Raw genomic sequence first — 20,680 nt, forward strand, 5'->3', positions numbered from 1 at the left:
TGTAATAATTATAGCAGCACGTGACAATTGTCACAGTCCCATCTAGTCGTAAGTTAAGCCTAATAGTTTAGCACACTGCCGTCTCCGATGGTCGTGGGTTCGATTCCATGCACGGTACAAACATTTGTATTCATTAGTATGATTGTTTGTATAGGTCTGTGTCTTCTATGAATGTAGGTAATTGTGATTCCTTTTTATAACTAAATATGTAGGTAGATATTAGTGTGACGCTCTCATTAAAATAAGATATCACTGATGTGGTTACGGACGTGTTTCATTTATATATTTATCTAATATATATATAACTCAAAGGTGACTGACATAGTGATCTATCAACGCACAGCTCAAACCACTGGACGGATCGCGCTGAAATTGCTACATGCTGATGTTATGAAGTAGGTATTCGCTAAGAAAGGATTTTGGTTAATTTTACCCCCATGGGGATAAAATAGGGGTTGAAAGTTTGTATGAAACTTTGTCAATTGTAAACTGATCGGGCTGAGACTTTGTATGCATAAAGCTACTATGACGTAGGCATCCCCTATAAAAGGATTTTGATAAATTCCACCCCTAAGGGGACAAAATAGGGGATGAAAGTTTGTATGAAAATACTGTAAAGCCGCAAAAACTATACCTAATTAATAATAGTACTTCTTAAAGCGAGCGAAGCCGCGGGCAAAAGCTAGTTACATTTATATACGCGTTTGATAGAAATTGTGTTGTCTAGTACCCATAACACCAACTTTGTTTAGCTTGGGACTGGATGGCGCTGTGTGAATTGTCTTGGGGATATTTATAATAATAATTATTATTTATTTTACATTGTTCATTTAATATTTTATTTTATATCCAATATTTACATTTTACATTGATCCCTGGTAGCTAAACTATGCAGAAACCTGTTTTTTCGGTACTTGAATATTGTATTATCATTACATAGTATAAAACAAAGTCGCTGTCGCTGTCTCTCCGTTCCTATGTATGCTTAAATCTTTAAAACTATGCAACGGATTTTGAAACGGTTTCTTTTAATACATAGAGTGATTAAAGAGGTTTGTATATATAATTATATATATAACGGATTTATTTGTGTGTACTCTGTGTTTAAATAGTATTTTATAGACATTCAAGAGGTTTATATATATGTTGATTCAAGAGGTATATATATTTATAATACATGTACACCCGTGCGAAACCGGCCGAGTAGCTAGTTATGTTATATTACAGAACTTGAGAAATATCTGCACAGATAAAGTTGTACAAGAAATTCATTTTCCCGCGCAAACCAAAAACGCCACAGATTATAAAAATTACACTTGCATATTTTGAGTGCACCATTTAAGATATGTAAGTGGCTATTAAACAAATGCGTTTGTTTGTCTGTCCAAACTATTAGCGACGACAATAAAGTCACTGGGGAACGTGGCGCTATTATCTATGTCGAGCGGAATAAACATTAGCATAATCTGTTTATGGCATAGTTGTATGGTGAACTGCTCGTGCGTTTAGTGTTGCCAGTTTTATATTTGTTTTGTACTAATTTTGTAAAGATTTTTAGCATATTTGTTTGTAGTGGTTCAAATCATTAGGACTATAGACAAATAATATTGGAGATGATTGTCTTCAATATTATTTGTCTATAGTCCTAATGATTTGAAGTCAATAATTAAAAAAAAATATTTTTATTCGGCGTTCCTCTATATCTTTATATAGTCTAAAACAAAGTCATCTCCATTCTTTATAAGCGAACGGTTATATCTCTTAAATTAGCCGGATTTTAATGGAGTTCAGCAATAGATAGAGTGATTCAAAAGGAAGGTTTATATGTATAATACATGTGTGTTATACTATAGAACAAGCCGAGAAATTCAAAGATTTGCAGCCGTGCGAAGCCGGGACGGATCGCTAGTAAACTATAAGTGTGCGAAATGTCATCTCAAATTTTCTTAGAAATGGGTAAAAAAGGATATTTAATTAAAGGCGGCAAAAGGACCCCTTACAGCGTATGCCAAAAGGACCTTTTCTACAAATTTCGTATATATAGATTCATTCATTCATTCATAATTTAAAAGCTATGCTCTTGTCGGTGGAGCTCTTGCCACTTTCCGCGATCTTCCATCATGCTCTTTAAATCTTGATACGACCCGACTCCCATTTTGTCCTCAATTCGTTTGATGTTGCTATGCCTTGGTCTTCCCCTCCCCCTCTTTCCTTCTATTTCCCCCTCAATAATAATTTTCATGAAAACGTATAGAAACCAGACTAGATTGTAGTTGAGTGACGGTGTGTATACGTCTTGTTACAGGGAGGAGGTGCGCAACCACGCGGTGCGGTGGAACGCCGAGTTCTCGTTTGTATGCAAGATGTGCGCCAACGCGAACACGGGCGTACTGGAGCCGGCCCTCATGAGGGTCTCCGTGCGGAAGGAGTGCAAAGGTCAGTGAGTCTCTCTGTCTCTGTCCAACCCATGTTCCCAGTCTGTCTGGGGTCCGATCTCCCTGTACATCTGCGCCAGAGAACTCAGTTCTGGGTAAACTGGATAGGTCTGCAAAGGTTAGTGAGAACACAGCCCGAATTATGCCAGAGTGTGTCTCTGTCCAACCCATGTTCCCAGTTTGTCTGGGGTCTGGTCTCCCTGGAGATCTGCGCCAGAGAACTCGGTTCTGAGTTGTCTGGATAGGTCTGCAAAATTGTCTGCAAAGGTTAGTGAGTACACAGCTCGAATGATGCCAGCTATGTGTGGAACACACTTGTGAGATCCCACTAGATGCTTTGAGTTGAGTTGTTATTGTGGACAGTGAGTCTTTCTCTCTGTCCAACCCATATTCCCAGTTTGTCTGGAGTCCGGTCTTCCTGTATATCTGCGCCAGAGAACTCTGTTCTGGGTTGTCTGCAAAGGGTCTGTCTGCAGTGAGTACCCAGCCCGAGTGTTGCTACCTATGTGTGTACCACACGTGTAATGATAACTGATATTTTGACGGCCTCGGTAGTCTAGCCCCATGCACAGGGAGACCGGACCCCAGATAAACTGGGATATCTGGGGTCCGGTCTAGGGAGACCGAACCGGAACCCAGAACTAAGTTCTCGGACGCAGATGCACCCCTGTGCATCTGCGTCCGAGAACTTAGTTCTGGGTTGTCTGGATAGGTCTGCAAAGGTCAGAGAGTACACAGCCCGAATGCTGCTAGCTATATGTATGCTCCACGTGTAATGATAACTAATATATTGACGGCCTCGGTAGTCTAGGCCCATGTTCCCAGTTTAGGGGCTGTTCAAGTATTACGTAAGCAGATTTATCACAATTATTTACCCCCATCCCCCTTGTCAGCAAAAGTAAGCAAAGCTCTTACCCCTCCCCCCATGCTTACGTAAACATTTCTCAATTAATGTATTGTTTTTTTAACAAAGACAATGTGATGGTTGCCATTCGTGTAAAAAAGTAAATTACGACCGATGACGTAATCAACATACAGACTCCCCCACCCCCATGTCATCCAAAATAAGCAAAGAAAAGAGCCCCCGCCCCCCTATAGTGCTTACGTAATACTTGAACGGCCCCTTATCTGGGGTCCGGTCTCCCTGTGCATCTGTGCCCTAGAACTTAGTTCTGGGTTGTCTGGATAGGTCTGCAGGTCAGTGAGTACACAGCCCGAAGCTGCTAGCTATATATGGACCACACTTGTAATGGTAACCGATATTCTGACGGTCTCGGTGGTCTTGCAGTTTAGCACACGTCCTTAGTTTCTAATGGCGCGGTTCGATTCCTCGCACGGTACATTTGTATTCATGAGTATGATTGTATCGGTCTGAGTGTTTTCTATTGAAACTTTCAAGAAAAGAGCTTATGCTTTCTGAAAAGATCGCAAGGGATTTGCGATTCCCCTTACTCAAGGGCGGCGGTAATCACTCACCATCAGGTGAGCCACAAGCTCGTTTAACCCCTATATTATAAAATAAAAGACTCGTAAATAAACTGCAAAATCTTATGAATACACTTTGAGTAAGTTAAAAGAGTTACGAGCGTAAACTCAAAGCCGATATCCCAGGGGATAGATTTCTGGTCTCGATGTGTAGTTTAAATACACTCTGACTGGCAAGAAAGTTTTGAGAGTTGATGCCAGTTCTGCAGTTAGGATTCCTTGCACTTTAATATTGTAGAAAAATGTTTAACTATAAATTTAAACTTAAAGATAGCAAGTTTACGAGCGGTATTAGTAAGTCCCTTCATCACTTAGGAAAATGTTAATCTTAATATAACATTATAAACGCGAAAGTTTGTAAGTATGGATGTTTGTTACTCTTTCAAGCAAAAACTAATGAACGGATTTTGGTGGAACTTTACAGTAATATAGCTTATGCATCAGAACACATAACCTAGATTTTATATTGAAATTTACCCCGAGTGAAACCGCGGGCACAACTAGTAATATTATAAATGCAAGAGTTTGTGTGTATGAATGGAAGTTTGTTACTCTTTCACGCAAAAACTACTGAACTGATTTTTATGAAACTTTACAGTAATATAGCATATATTATATATAGGAATAGTATATAGGGTATACATTTCTCGCGGGTGAACTAGTGGTGGCTAGTCATTACATAGTATAAAACAAAGTCGCTCTCGCTGTCTGTCCATCCCTATGTATACTTAAGTCTTTAAAACTACGCAACGGATTTTGAAGCGATTTTTTTTAATAGATATATGCGTCCACCCGTGCGAAGCCGGGGCGAGTAGCTCGTAAATGTATAAAAGTAAAAAATTCTTGTTGATTTCGTAACTGAAAACATTGTCGGCCTGTCTCCCAGAAATTAGCACACGTGTCTGCGAGCATAGGTGGCGTTACGCAATCAATATTGATACCAGCAATGACTATTGCCAAGTCATCAGGAAAGGTAATATCGCCTGATGAACTATTGTGAAATTGCTGACCGGTGCGGTGTCTAGATGGCTCGGTGCATGTTATGTCTACAACCAATATTATTGTAACAATATTGTGTTTTATGTGTATTTTTTTTTTATTTCATTGCTAGCTTGGTGGTAACCGCCTATATACGGATAGACTGCCTACAGGTTTAGTACACCGCTTTATTTTAGTCGTAGGTTCGTTTCTTCGCGCAATACAAACATTTGTATATATGAGTATGATTGTCTGTATTGATCCGGGTGTTTTCTATGTATATTATGTATGTTTTAAAAAAATTATTTATGTAATTATATCAGTTGTCTAGTACCCATAAGACTTTCTTAAAAGGCCGGCAATTGACTGCAATTCCCCGTGCTCAAGGGCGGTGGTGATCACGTGATTTATTATTGTGTGACAGGTGGACGGTCGTACCAGAAGTTGGGATTCTGCGACGTGAACCTGGCGGAGCTGGCGGGCGCGGGCGAGGCCACCAGGCGTTGTCTGCTGGAGGGGTACGACCCGCGCCGCCGCCAGGACAACTCAGTGCTGCGGCTGCGCATCAAGATGAACATGATCTCAGGGGACCCACTATTTAAAGTGTAAGTTTCATTGAAGACCTCGTTTTTTTTTATTTATTTATTCGATTACAGTTTATATTGTCTCTGATCTTTTTTTTTTAATTAATTTGTCAGTTATTATAAATAATAGTAATGATAATAATGACTTTAGAATTCGTCAATTGAGTACAGGCATTTCTTTAATTGTGGGAAGGCCTCCAGTAAGGTGGACCGACGATCTGGTCAAGATCGCTGGAAGGCATTGTATGCGAGCAGCGCAGGATCGATCGTCGTGGAGATCTTTGGAGGAGGCCTTTGTTCAGTAGTGGACGTCTTCCGGGCTATCTCAGAAGACGTCCAATGCTGCTGCTCTCAGTTGATGATGCTTTCTCTAATTGTAGTGAATTAAAGTTTCTGTTAAATTAACTTAATTCAATTAATGATTTTAGTATCACCTCTTGATTCCTTGGACACTACAGTTAGTGTTGGAATTATTATTTTATGTAGATCCATTCGCCTTTTTTTCAAATTAAGAGTTTTGCTATTACTCAGTGCTAAGTAGAACCTGTAGCTCTGCGACCTGCGTAGATCTTGTGCCCACCCTTAATTAGACTTCGCTACCTAGACTCGTCAAGGACAAGAATTGAAGGATATACATAGGAGCGATGGCTTTTTTTTCTACAAAAAGATATTTCATTTATGTATGAGTGGGCTACAACTATATAGGATGTGTATTAGCGTTTCCATCTTCATCATCTTCCATTGGGTAAAATCGGCAAATCTTTTTTAAACACAAGCTTAGATTTGTTATGTGTTTGTCCTGCTCCTAAAAACAAACTGTGATTGTAGCTATAGTGTAGTCTGTTAATTAACAACGCCGTAAGTTTAGACGTGTATGAAATGGAAAGAGAAATTGAGTAGAAGGTTATTTTTTTGTGACTGCTGATTATATGCTAGCTGTTACCCACGACTTTGCCTGCAACTTTTACCCGTGGACTAATCATATATAAACAAAACTGTAATAAATAGTATATTATATATACCATGTGCGCTGCATGGTGCGGGTGACAGTTACATTAACGTTTCGTTTCGCTCTTAAAGTTGCCGCGATTTACAAATTATGACTTAGTATTTCAGCTGTACCACATTCGTAATATATTAAATCATTAACTGTAGTAACTTAAATTTAACCCAAACAGAATGTTCTAGTCCAGTCCTTTATGCATCAACGTGTCATTTTTTCCAAAAAATGTTTAATGGGGTCAGTGACGTGCCATCAAATAATTTTGACTTTCTGATTATTTGGAAAATAATAATAATAAATACAATCAATACTCTCTATGAAATAAAGTAAACAAAAGAGGTACATTTTGGGTTCTTTTCATTACACGCATAAATTAAATTAGTGTAAAATTAGTGTGACTTCTGTTGCTGCTGGTTAGATAAAAAATAATTTATGTCAGGCTTGTACGATGTTACTTTTAGCAAAATGCATGCTGAACTGGATCCGTCTGTCAAACGGTTTCTAACCGAGTTTTTAATGTTATTCATCTCTGGAAATAATGACTCGCAGGCATAGGTAGGTGAAAATATTGTTAAAATAGCATGAGCCAGCTTCTTCAAACAGTTTTATGATCGACGACGTGCCCAAAATATTGTGTCGCGTGCCGTCAATGGCACGCGTGCCATTGGTTCGCCTACCCTGTTCCCGTGTCACCTACACCATGCTACAGTTCACATACGGTAATAAAGTGTATACTAACAATAAATACTGTTGTTGGTATAGGTACTGCCACGACTACAGTCCGGAGCGGAAGCAGGACGCGCTGGAGAACAAGGGCGGTGGTGACAGTGGCACAGAGAGCGCAGCCGGTGCGGACGACGCAGCCAAACTGAGGAGCCTCGGTAACTTGTGTTTTTTTCGGACTACTCTAAGTGTACGGGACGCCTTCGATCGAACCGTACTGGTTTTAATTTGCTGGTGCAGGCGGAGAGAAACACAAGAAATAATATTTCAAGCGTCTCGAGTCGAAAACAGCAATGGAAGCAGAATGAATTGTGCCTTTTTTTCGGATTACTCTAATGCTGTTGGCCGCAGCTGGCTTTACAGCTTCAAAGGATGATAGGGGGCGAGTGCAGATGGCACTCCAAACCAAGGAAGGACTTATGGAGAGGCTGAAGGCCAACTCCCGCCTGATACGACTTTAGTCTGAGGGCACCACTAGGGGTAATTTCGAGCTCCGCTTGTATTGGAAGGGGGTTGATAAGAGGGGATACTTTACGAGCAAGTATGTTTAAAAGTATATAATACCAGCTGACTTTGCATTGCCATATTATTTTTAACAAATACACAGAGTTCCATATTATATTATTACTACCTGGTCCCGCGACTTCGTCCGCGTGAAATTTAACGTTATTTTTCTAAAATAAAAGTAGCCTAAAGAACTAATAATTATTTTGTTCGTCTTAATTTATTCGTTTCATTAGGTACTGATAGGTTCAAACTAATACATTTACATCCTGCATCATCCCTTATTTTATCCCCATGGGGATTGAATTTGTCAAAATCCTTTCTTAGGGGATGCCTACATCATAGTAGCTTTATGCATGTAAAGTCTCAGCCTGATCGGTTTAAAATTGACAAAGTTTCATACAAACTTTCATTCCCTATTTTATCCCCTTGTGGGTAGAATTTATCAAAATCCTTTCTTAGCGGATGCCTAGTCATAACATCTACCTGCATGCTAAATTTCAGCCCGATCCGTCCAGTGGTTTGAGCTGTGCGTTGATAGATCACTATGTCAGTCACCTTTGAGTTTTATATATTTAGATTACTAATTGAGGGTGGGATATTTTCAAGTTTTAAATATGTTTCATAGAGAGTTTATGTGTTGGTCTGTGTTGCAGAAGGTGTGCACTCGCAGCCGCTGCCGTCGCAGCTGTCGTGCGAGTTGCCGCTGACGGATGGCGAGCTGGTGCTATTGGGGACCGCCGCGCCCGACCACACAGGTACCACTCACTTGCTTCACATTCACCAATATAATAATAATCTCATGACAATTCACACAGCGCCATCTAGACCCAAGTTAAGCTAGCCAGAGCTTGTGTTATGGGTATGTTTTTTTTTTCGTAAATACATTACATATTATATTATATATATATATATATATAGGAAACACTCAGTCCGATACGAACAATAAAACTCATGAATATAAATGTATGTGCTCGCTATGTGTTTGATTATACTCATGAATACAAATGTTTGCACCGTGCGTGAAATCGAACCCGCAACCATCGGAGGTGTGCTAAACCGCTAGACCACCAAGGCGGAATGCCAACGGATCAGTGGTATCACATGATAACGTGATGTCCATAGTGCTCTTCATTTCCATTCAAATTACAAACAAAAACTCTTATAAATGTGTTAGACACAACTATATGTGTGCGCTCGGTGTCGGCAGGAGCGCTGGTGTGCGCTGGCAGCGGCGGGCGGGCGGCGTGTCTCCAGCAGCAGCAGCAGCACACGCACTCCAGGAACTCCTCCAACACCTCCGGAGACATGAGCAGCAAGGTACACCACCAACCAACACCCTCATCACTATTCCCTGATCACCATACATAGGTTCTAGCTCAGCAGCAGCAGCACACGCACTCCAGGAACTCCTCCAACACCTCCGGAGACATGAGCAGCAAGGTACACCACCAACCAACACCCTCATCACTATTCCCTGATCACCATACATAGGTTCTAGCTCAGCAAAAGCAGCACAAGCACTCCAGGAACTCTTCCAATACCTGCGGAGATATGAGCAGCAAGGTACACCACCAACCAACACCCTCATCACCGTTCCCTGATCACTATACATAGGTTCTAGCTCAGCAGCAGCAGCACACGCACTCCAGGAACTCCTCCAATACCTTCGGAGATATGAGCAGCAAGGTACACCACCAACCAACACCCTCACCACCGTTCCCTGATCACCATACATAGGTTCTAGCTCAGCAGCAGCACCACACGCACTCCAGGAACTCCTCCAATACCTTCGGAGATATGAGCAGCAAGGTACAGCACCAACACCCCTCATCACCACACATAGGTCATAGGTCGATGGGAAATAGACTGCAGTTAAATCTCTCTCATAAAGTATAATAAAATATGGAAAAAACTATTTTTAATGACGAGCGTGCATGGCAATAGTTGTTCATGTACGGGATTTTCATTTAATGTTAGACATAGACACCTATATATATACATTGTAAACTGGCTTTCAAAAAATAGATATGCCTGTATGGTGGAAATCAAAACAGGTTTGACAGTTTACGTTACATTGGTACGGCGATCAGAGTGTATATAATAATTTAGTGTTTATATAATATTAATACTAGTAATATATGACAAAAAATAAAGAAAGAATACAATAATAAAGGTATATGTAAGTTGCTTTTCCGCAATCAGCTTCTCATCTGAGTCGTTGTACGTGTAGTATTATGTAGGTATAATAAGACAGCAGGCCGTGAGACTCTTGATAAATGATAAATTATTACAAGTTGAAATGCCAATAAATTAGGTACTCGAAGTAAACAAGTCATCGTACATACATATGTCCAATATATTAATATTAATACAAATTTCAAAAATCATTCATTCATGTAGGGCATTTTATCCGCTTAGGAATAATTTTTTCACTACCGTCCAGTGCAGTATATAGATCCAATTGAGAGGAACTGGCAAGAAACTTAAATTGGTAACATAGAAGCTGGAATAGAAATAAATGGAATGGGCAGGCGAGGAGCCATACCATGGCTAGCAAGAAGCCGAGATTTGTACTCCTATGGATTGTTCAATATGGGGAACGTGATCATTATGACATGTCTAATTATGAGAACACCATGTATCTTTCTTCCGCAGCAAGACTGCGAATCAAAGGTACATGGTGTTAATTAATGATATAGAGGGCCATTCGCTCCATTTATGGTATGGGTTCCAGGGAGTCATTGTGAGAGTGTTTTAAGGAATCAAATATCCTCACCGTTGCTTCTCAATACATTTATGAAAATATCATCTATGCCAGAAGGAATATAGACAGTTTCAAAAGAGTTAGTGATTGCACCAATAAAAGCTTACGTAACAATAACAAACTGATTTTACCTAAATGTCGTTTGGCTAAAGTTAGTAATTCGTTTTAGGGCAATTGCGTAAGGTTTTTGAACAAAATACCAGAGTATGTTATAAATCTGCCTGAAAAATATTTAAATGTCATATATAACACTTCCTTTGCAAAAAAGCTTACTATAAAATTGAAGAATTCGTTAACGATAATAATGTTTTATAGAAAAACTTTAAATCCATAGCACTGACAATATTATCTGATTACACTAATAATGAGTGCGTAGCGATTTCTATGTTGATTATCGCATGCCTTTATTTGTTATACTGTAATTATTATATAAAGAAAATATCTTTTCAAAAGAGCAACACACAAGTTTCTTGCTCATTCTTCTTGTGATGAATCTGCATTCCGAATGAGTGGTAGAATCAAAATATGACTATTCAAAAGTGCTTGTAATGAGTTTATTTGAATAAAGATTATTTCTATTTCTATTTCTATTTCTATATAATTTGTTTTTCATTATCAGCAGGTAAATGTTAATACATGTGACGTTTCTGCATTGCAGGTGTCAGGGTACGGCAGCTCGGCGTCCGCGGCGTCCGCGCACTCGCGGCAGAGCTCCGAGGGCGAGTCCGCAGACGCAGGCCGACCGCACCACAACAGGTACACACGGTCGCCACCGGCCTTCATGTGCTCATTCTTGTACTGCTCACCGTCATCGTATCACGAAACTATAGTAAACCAGCCGTAAGTATTCCGTACGGAGCCGTGCGGGAGTGGGAGCGTACACGATCAATTGGCATCGATCGGTGCATTGTACACTATATCCCTCCTTGTACAGACCTCACCCGCCACATTGTAACCACTGTATGTACCGCACGTAACTAACTTTCCATTTTTTTTTATCCCATGCCGCCTCTGTATTTATTTGCTTTATTAATTTCTTTTTATTTTTTATTCGCCCACCCGCCACCGTCCCGCAGTATACGTCTAGAGCGGACCACGACAACCACCACCACACTGTACGTCCCCACGCAGAATAGCAAGCACGGCGGCCACGCGCGGCCGCTCACCAAACTGATGCTGGAGAAGACCGTGGTCAGCGAAACGTCCGACGTGTACCTCACGCCCAACACCACGCTCACCGGCCCGCCAGACGTCATCCCGCGCCACGCGCTGCACTCGCCGCCCTCGGAGGAGTACCGCACGCCAGACTCCACCATCATGGAGAACGGTCACGACCACTCGTTCGCGATGCCAACTTACTTCGACAGCAAGAAGCGCGCCGCAGTCAGCGTGGTCGCGGCCGCCGTGCAGCCGCTCACCAACTTCCAAATATTCAAGCAGAAATCCCTGAACACCATCCCGGCGCTGCTCGAGAAGACCAAAAAGAACGAGGAGCTGTTCACGAACTTTCCGTTTTTAACGCCGCTCGCGCACCGCAAGAGCTCGCTCGTGTCGAACTCGAACAGGCTGTCCGGCTGCATAGAGGACGAGTTCTACTGCGTGCCCTCGGATCCGGAGGTGGACGCCGGCTCGGCGGAGCGCATCGACGTGCGGCACAGGTTCAAGAGCCTCTCCAACCGGACCCTCAACGAGGAGAAGGTGTTCACGTCCACGCCCAAGGGGGGGGACGCGTACCCGGGGCCGGCGGGGGGGCTGCGGCACAGCTACACGGACCGCACCAGGTGAGTGCGTGCGCTCCCACTCCTAACACGCACTAACGGGCGCGGGCTCCTCTGTCTCTGTCTCTGGCTTGGTGTCTTTCCTTCCTGTTTGTACTGTCGAGTGGTGCTAGAGGGTACAGGTGTCGTGTGGTGCAGACGCGCGGAGTGCGGCGGCGGCGGGGGAGGAGGAGCGGGGGGCGGGGCCGGCGCTGCGGGGGGCGGGGCCGGCGGTGCGGGGGGCGGCGAGGGGTGGAGCGGCGCGGGCTCGCTGCCGCGACGCCCCAGCTCCGCACTGTCAGTACGCCGCCAGCCGCCACGTAACGCGTCCGGACGTCTCGCGATACGATTACATATAATCCTATACACAAGTCTGTCAACGTCTATTGCTAAAGCTGTCTATTTGCATTGTTATTGATAATTATGAAAAGTAATTTTATAGTATTATTAAAAAGAAGTCTAAAAAAAAATTCATAACTCCAGCTAATTCTATAGTTAATGTTTAGGTTGCTATAAGACTACTTTTAAATGTGTCGTTCAGATATATTGAATATAGTTGCGTTGTGCTTGAAAATAGACGTTGCGAGATTTATGTATGGAATTTCAAACGTTTAATGCGTAGTCACAGTCTAAAACGGTTATAAAGATTATATGAAACATTGAAGCCTTTCTAATAAATAGTTTGCAATATATTTTACATTTATTATAAATTAAATACACAACATGTTTACACGAAAAGGAAATTATAAAGCGATTCTGGTGTCCATTAAGTAATCAATACAGGAGTTACATTGTTACTAACAATTCTCAATTGCAACAGATTGAAATCGATAGGTTTGAAATTTTGTAGTAAGCACTTGAAAGCTGCAAATGAGAGCTAAATTGTACGGTTCGCAATTGCAACTAAGAAATGTTTATACATATTTATGTTTCAAATGAGAATCGTTATGTTATCAACTTCTAAAAGGAGATAACATCATTTAAGTGTATATGGTACATCATTATTGACTTTTGTATACTTATTCAATAAAAACATACTAATGACGACCTCGGTGGTCTAGCTGTCTAGCACACCGCTTTACGACCGATGGTCGCCGCTTCGATTCCTCGCACGGCACAAACAAATGTAATCATGAGTATGATTGTTTTTATCGGTCTGGGTGTTTTCTTAATATGTATGTATTTGCAAAAAAAAAATCTATGTATATGTATCAGTTATCTAGTACCTGTAACACAAGCTTTAGCTAGCTTAACTTGGGTCTAGATGGCGCTGTGTGAATTGTCCTGAGATTATTATTAGATTATTAATCTTTTAACTGCCTATTAACCTCGACTAGTTAGACGAATATATTTATGGTAAATAAAGGTTTATGTCTCTCGATGTTTCTATAGAAATTATCATCAGCGTGAATAGGGGCGGATCCGCCTAAGGGATCTTCGCCTTTTTGGGCTGCAGTCCAGTTCCCCGAGGATACAAAGGGCCGCAGTCCCCATTGAAATGATATTTAGAACATAAAAAATATCTAGAATGTTAAAAACCTATCATAAGGTTGGCAACCCTGAGTTCAATCAACCCATGCTAGTGCGCGTCTATCGAGAAACGAGGAATTTTTGCTCGCTCCTTTTTGGTCGGAATATTTTTTTAGTTGAGTAATATAATTAGATAGGCCTCCATGGAGTCTATCATTAAACTCCACGCTCAGGGGCGGATCGAATTTGTGGGGCCCCAGGCTAAATCTACTTAGGGGCCTAATAATCATAAAGTTTTTTTTTAATAGTTACATAATATACATAGAAAACACCCAGACCGATACAAACAATCATACACATTTGTAACAAATTATAAGTATAAAGTTCGGCAAAATCAGTCAATAAGTGTACGTGTCCGTACACTTACTAATTATATTTAATATTACTTAATAATTTTATTTATATGTATAGATTCGACCCCTCACTGTATGCATCACGGATCGTGTTCCGCTCCTAGCATTGAATCCACTACAAACCGTTCTCGCCCATCCACTGTGACCACGCACTATTCCGTTTTATATGTCAAAACTGTTCCGAGACGTCTGGATAACTCGATGTCGTGTCGTGTCGTATCGTATCGTTGTGAACTGTCTAGTGTAGCTTCTCGTCCATGTGGAGCCACGTTCGATCGCACGCAGTTACGCGAGCGGCCGAGCAAGTTGGCGAGCAACCCTACGCTTACGGGGCAGTAGTAGCTAGCCAACTAGATTGATTGTATGCATTATCTTAATAGTACATTTACCGATATTGTAATAGCTATCTTATTATGTAACCCAGTTGCTAACAATTGATTGCAACAGATTAATATAGGTACGTTTGCGATTTTGTAACAATCTGTTTTAAATTTGACGCGTTCATCAGTTATACGTCCCCTCCGATCGATCCCCCGTCCAATTCAAACGGGGATCGATGTTACGACGGCTTGAGCCGAGGTTCGAACCCTAGCGGTGCCCTCAGACTAAAGTCGTATCCGTCAGGCGGGAGTTGGCTTTCAGCCGCTCCATAAGTCCTTCCTTTGGTTTGGAGTGCCATCTGCACTCGCCGCCTAACATCTGGTGAAGCTGTAAAGGCCAGCTGCGGCCAACAGTATTAGAGTAGTCCGAAAAAAATTGCGCTGGCAGTTGGCGCGTAGCTGTTTTACACGAATGATGTGTGCTGCTACAACAGCATCGGAATATCGGTTGTTGATTGCAAATATAATATCAGTAAATATATATTAAATGTGTACAATTATAAAAAAGTGTTAGATAAGTTTAAATTAGCAGTTTTGTATTAGATATACAATTTCTTAGTTTTGGATTATTTTAATATAATTTATTCATAGCATGATCCTTTTTTTTTACTATTTTATATATTTAAAGCAACTACTATAATTGCTTTATACTGCAAGTATAATAATGCACGTCTGTGTGTCGAATACGCAATTATAATATAGCATGCAGAATTAATACATTTATAAGCATGATTATAATGTTTCTATTATTTATTTCTAATTTAAACAATACTGGTTTTATTATTAGATTTTAAACGTACTAACTGGTAGGTTAAGTTGGAATCGAACGTGTTAATATTGAGAGTTAATTGAGGGAGTCGGTGTGTACAGGAACCCGTCGTCGGGCTCCGTGTCGACGGCGTCGGCCTCCGAGGGCGGCTCGCTGGAGCGCCCGCGGCCCGCACTCGAGCGCCGCGCCCGGCCCGCGCCCCCGCCCGACGACGCCCAGGTACCACACACTCCAATAGACCTGTGATTTTTTTTATACTACTATAGTGGCAATCAAGCATACGGCCCATCTGATGGTAAATAGTTACCGCCTATGGACGCTTGACACCATGGGTGTCACGTGCGCGTTGCCGACCCTTAAGAAACCTTAATATACCCTTCTTGAAGAACCCCATGCTGTAGTCTCGTGAGAAAACCTCGGCAGGAAGTTCATTCCACAACCTAAGTGTACACGGGAGGAAGCTCCTCTGAAACCGCGCTATTCGAGACCACCTAGGTTCCAGCGTGTGGGAATGAATTCCCTGTCGATGGCGAGCGATGCCATAATAAAAAGTGATAGTAGACATCATGTCGAACAATTCCTCAGAACACAGTCCGTTGTATAATCGGTAGAACACACAAAGCGAAGCGAAGTCTCGCCTCAAACTCAGTGGTTCGATACCGCTAGAGATTGGGATCATAGACAATTCTCATAGCACGTCTCTGAACCGAGGCAAAAGGACCGAGCTGGTATCCAGGTGCTGCCCAAAGATGAGAGCAGTACTCCATGTGCGGCCGAACGTGAGACTTATATAAGAGGAGTCTCTGGTCCGCAGTGAAGTACCGCTTCGCCTGTCACCAGAATCCATTCAGTAGTTTTTGCGTGAAAGGATATCTATCACAAAATCTTAAAGAAAAAATCTATCAATTTATATATATCTCTCTCTTCTCTGCCCTAGCCTATAGACACCAGGAATGTCACGGGAAAACCTTAATATATCCTTTTTGAACTTTTTTTTGTACTACTATGGTTGCAAACAGGCATACGGCCCATCTGATGGTAAATGGGCAATGAAGTCCATGGCCTGTGGATGCCTGAAGCACCAGAGGTGTCACGTGTCGACACCTTGCCGACCCTTAAGAAACCTTAATATACCCGTCTTGAAGAACCCCATACTGTAGTCTCGGGAGAAAACCTCGGCAGGAAGTTCATTCCACAACCTAAGTGTATATACACCAATTTATATCCCTCTCTCTGCCCTGGCCGTTTTGAACATCCCCATGCTGTAGTCTCGAAGTCGAGAATATATATATTATTATATTTACAATAAAATGTATTTAAGTATATCTATAAGTTGTCTAATATCCATAACACAAGTTCAGCTTACTTCGGGACTAGACGGCGCTGTGCAATTTGTCCTGGGTTATTATTATATACTAGATTTGCCAGCGGCTCCACCTGCATTAAAATTCAGTATATAAGTTTCACTAAAATATATAGTCTGTATGTTTTTCTGATGCATAAGCTATATTACTGCGTGAGAGAGTAAGAAACATCCACACTTACAAATTTTCGCGTTTATAATGTTTGTTTGTAACTCTTTCACGCAAAAACTATTGAATGGATTCTGATGAAACTTTACAGTAATATAGCTTATACATCAGAATAACACATAGGCTATATTTTTTATTATATATATGTGTATATTTTTATGTGTGTTCGTCCGGCAGCACGTGGTGTCTTGTCGCGTGGAGAACACGCGCGTGAACCCCGACTCCCTGATCGACGAGTTGCTCGCAGCCACCGACCTCAAGCAGGCCGTCGATGACTCCGCGGAGAGTGAGTACACCACACCTCACATATTGTACAATAAAATCTTTACAACTGTACTATACATGTACGCAATTGTATATACTCACTGTATATATGTTTTTCTTTACTATTATTTTGATGTGAAAGGTTTTTTTGAAGGTTAGAATCTTCTTCTTGCGATGAGTCTGTGTTCCGAATGAGTGGGAGAATAAAAATAATGTGACTATTCAAAAGTGTTTATATTAAGTTTATTTAAATAAAGATTATTTCTATTTCTATCTAATCACTACGATTTACTCTTATTTAGTTACTCAACCAGTTGGTTGTGTATTTAATATTTTGACTGTAATGACTTAGGTTAGTTGTGATTGGTATTCAGACGGTTTAACTTGAAGGTATAAAGTTATAACATTGGTTAAATTATCATATTTTTTATTGATTCTAATATATTCAGCGATATGTGGACCATGTTAGGGAAACCACAACGTCGACACTTGACAATGTCTCTGACTACCTCATATGTAATAGTAGTTTTATATATATATCATTACATAGTAAACAAAGTCGCTGTCTGCACATAGACACGGACCTATGTGTGCTTAAATCTTTAAAACTACGCAACGGATTTTGAAGCGGTTTTTTAATAGATAGAGTGATTCTAGAGGAAGGTTTATACGTATAATACATGTACACTCGTGAGAAGCCGGAGCGAGTAACTAGTATATATATATAGTATAATCTACAATAATATATATACACCCGTGTATATGTATATATTCATCAGCAATCAGCATCATTATAAGTCACGGGTTAAAACCACGAAAAGACGAAGACTTCCAGTTATAAATATATATAGTAACTAAGAGCATATTGTTATTAGAGAATCGTGAATTTGTCTGAGTGTAGTGTTGTCCGTGGTGTGTGCAGGCTCGGGGCTGCAGCTGTACATCGGGCGCGACGGAACCGCGGAGCTGGGCTCGCGGCCGCGGCAGCAGCTCGCCAGGAGAGACCTGCAGCGGGTCGTGCTGCACCCCCACGACAACAGGTACACGAGACAACACCCACCCGCCGACTGACACTACGACACCAGCTCGCCAGGAGAGACCTGCAGCGGGTCGTGCTGCACCCCCACGACAACAGGTACACGAGACAACACCCACCCGCCGACTGACACTACGACACCAGCTCGCCAGGAGAGACCTGCAGCGGGTCGTGCTGCACCCCCACGACAACAGGTACACGAGACAACACCCACCCGCCGACTGACACTACGACACCAGCTCGCCAGGAGAGACCTGCAGCGGGTCGTGCTGCACCCCCACGACAACAGGTACACGAGACAACACCCACCCGCCGACTGACACTACGACACCAGCTCGCCAGGAGAGACCTGCAGCGGGTCGTGCTGCACCCCCACGACAACAGGTACACGAGACAACGACTGACACTACGCACCAGCTCGCCAGGAGAGACCTGACCCACGACAACAGGTACACGAGACAACACCCACCCGCCGACTGACACTACGACACCAGCTCGCCAGGAGAGACCTGCAGCGGGTCGTGCTGCACCCCCACGACAACAGGTACACGAGACAACGAGACACCGCACCATCTGACACCTGCGTACCAGTCTACATGACCAGGTGGCTCCTGACAACCTGACCACAGCACCACCTGACCGTGTTCGACCGATCGATCGACATTAGAATCTGACGTTTTATGACGATTGTATTTAAATCAACATTGACAACGTAATTGTTCAGAAGGAATAGCTCAATAAATAGAGTTACTGGATTCGATAAAAATACCATTGTACGATGAAACTTAGCTATGTGTAGAATGTTGTGATTTTCTTTACATTACGATGGTGGCAATGATTGTTTTTTTTTTATATAACTAAAATAACGAACAAACTAACAGCCCAGTAAAGGGACAACCTTTGCCTATACACATTATATGTATATAGGCGACGGTTGTCCAATGGTTTTATTTAACAGCAAAATGGCACGTGACGCCTGTCGTATCCCTTATGCGTTGATATTACAGAGAACAAAGGTGCCATGCCTCGTTTGCGAAATTTCACTGCTATATCTCACCCTTCAACCAAAATATAGCTTACAAAGCAAGCTACTGAAATAGAGGAGGCAGCATATAAAATACAATATAAAAAATATTATATTTATATATATATACAGGTAGCCACCGGCTTACGAGCGGCGCGAAGCGGACCGGCTTGCGGTAGCGGCCTGCGTCACCCTGCACACGTGACCGCTGCGTAACCGCTGCGTGGTCGCTGCGTTACCGCCGCGCGACCGCTGTTTGACCGCAGCGTGATCGCTGCGTGGCGCCCGGCCGGATATCTATTTATTTTGTTATACGTCTACGGGCGGACCGCTGTGATGATGCCGGGACAGTATTAATATGAGATTCGGTACTACCTGAGTATATACCTGAGCGGGGCGCGCGCCGCGCTCGCTGCTACTCAAGTGTCACTCGTGAACTCTGTAGTCTATGGTATGACCACGTGTGGCCAGTGCGGTGTGAAGTACAATGTAAGGTAGCGAGCGCGCCGCCCGCCGCCGCGACTCGTAGCTTGTATTACTCTCGGTCCCGCTGTGGATGGCGAAACCAAGCATATTTATTGTTTTTACATTGATAATATAATTTAGGCCATAAATTATTTTACAATTTATAACTTAATAATGTTGAACGATTATTATTAATATTAATATCCATAGAAATTCTATAAGAATGGTTGTGTTCGTGCAATCCGAGCGGTTTTATATGATTTACAATGTTTTTATTATTTTTTATTGTAAGTAGGCAACTTTTGAATTGTGTAACGAACGACGCGACGACTGAATGTTCCTATATATTGATTGAATTGCGTGTGTGCTTCCCCCGTTGTCGGCGGACGTGTGGACCGCCGCCCGACCGCGCGGTCGAGATTCGCTTCCTGAATTAGTAAACGTGACACTACGACGCTCGCAGCGCGTCGCACTCCGGTCACTATTTCCAGTGTTCCTTGACATGAAATTTTATCATTTAGACTGTATGACTACGCATTACGAAGTGTATGGGATCAAAATTTGGTTTAATTTACGAAATTATTGATGAATGTTTCAGTATAAAATATTATATCCGATATAACGTTGAAATAATGTAGTGATGTCATTTTGGTATGAGTCCTGTGTTTAGGGGCCGTTCAAGTGTTACGTAAGCACTATTTGGGGGTGGGGTCTTTGCTTTGCTTATTTTGGATGACATGGGGGGCGAGACTAGATGATGATTACGTCATCGGTAATTATTTACTTTTTTACGCAAATGTCAACCCTCACATTGTCTTTGCTAAAAAATAATACATTAATTGAAAAATGTTTACGTAAGCATAGGGCTTTTATACGTAAATAATTGTAATAAATCTACTTACGTAATACTTGAACGGCCCCTTATGACTAAATGTAGGTATGATCCCATATATGCACGGCGCGACACTCCACAGGCCTCCGTCATAATTTATAATATTTATGTAAGCATGGCAACCCTATTTTCAAACTGTTTTTGACGACCTCGGCGGTCTAGCGGTTGAGCACACTGCCTTACTTCCGATGGTCGTACG

General features: G+C 41.9%; 1 protein-coding gene across 1 annotated transcript in view; it reads left to right on the forward strand.

Moving 5' to 3' along the window:
* The window catches only part of LOC131846165 (uncharacterized), a 117,805-nt gene extending 97,516 nt beyond the window's left edge, over positions 1-20,289 (forward strand). The window contains exons 4-15 of the mRNA XM_059195404.1: positions 2,306-2,436; positions 5,323-5,503; positions 7,248-7,366; positions 8,369-8,469; positions 8,919-9,032; positions 11,138-11,235; positions 11,556-12,260; positions 15,370-15,487; positions 16,978-17,086; positions 17,987-18,484; positions 18,550-18,644; positions 19,257-20,289. Of these exons, the coding sequence (XP_059051387.1) occupies positions 2,306-2,436; positions 5,323-5,503; positions 7,248-7,366; positions 8,369-8,469; positions 8,919-9,032; positions 11,138-11,235; positions 11,556-12,260; positions 15,370-15,487; positions 16,978-17,086; positions 17,987-18,135 (1,825 nt within the window). The 3' untranslated portion in view covers positions 18,136-18,484; positions 18,550-18,644; positions 19,257-20,289. The remainder of the gene's footprint in view (positions 1-2,305; positions 2,437-5,322; positions 5,504-7,247; positions 7,367-8,368; positions 8,470-8,918; positions 9,033-11,137; positions 11,236-11,555; positions 12,261-15,369; positions 15,488-16,977; positions 17,087-17,986; positions 18,485-18,549; positions 18,645-19,256) is intronic.
* The last annotated feature ends 391 nt before the right edge of the window (positions 20,290-20,680 follow it).

This window comes from Achroia grisella, unplaced genomic scaffold, assembly GCF_030625045.1.
Source record: "Achroia grisella isolate CSIRO2021 unplaced genomic scaffold, CSIRO_AGI_Agris_v1 utg503, whole genome shotgun sequence".
Classification (NCBI taxonomy): domain Eukaryota; kingdom Metazoa; phylum Arthropoda; class Insecta; order Lepidoptera; family Pyralidae; genus Achroia; species Achroia grisella.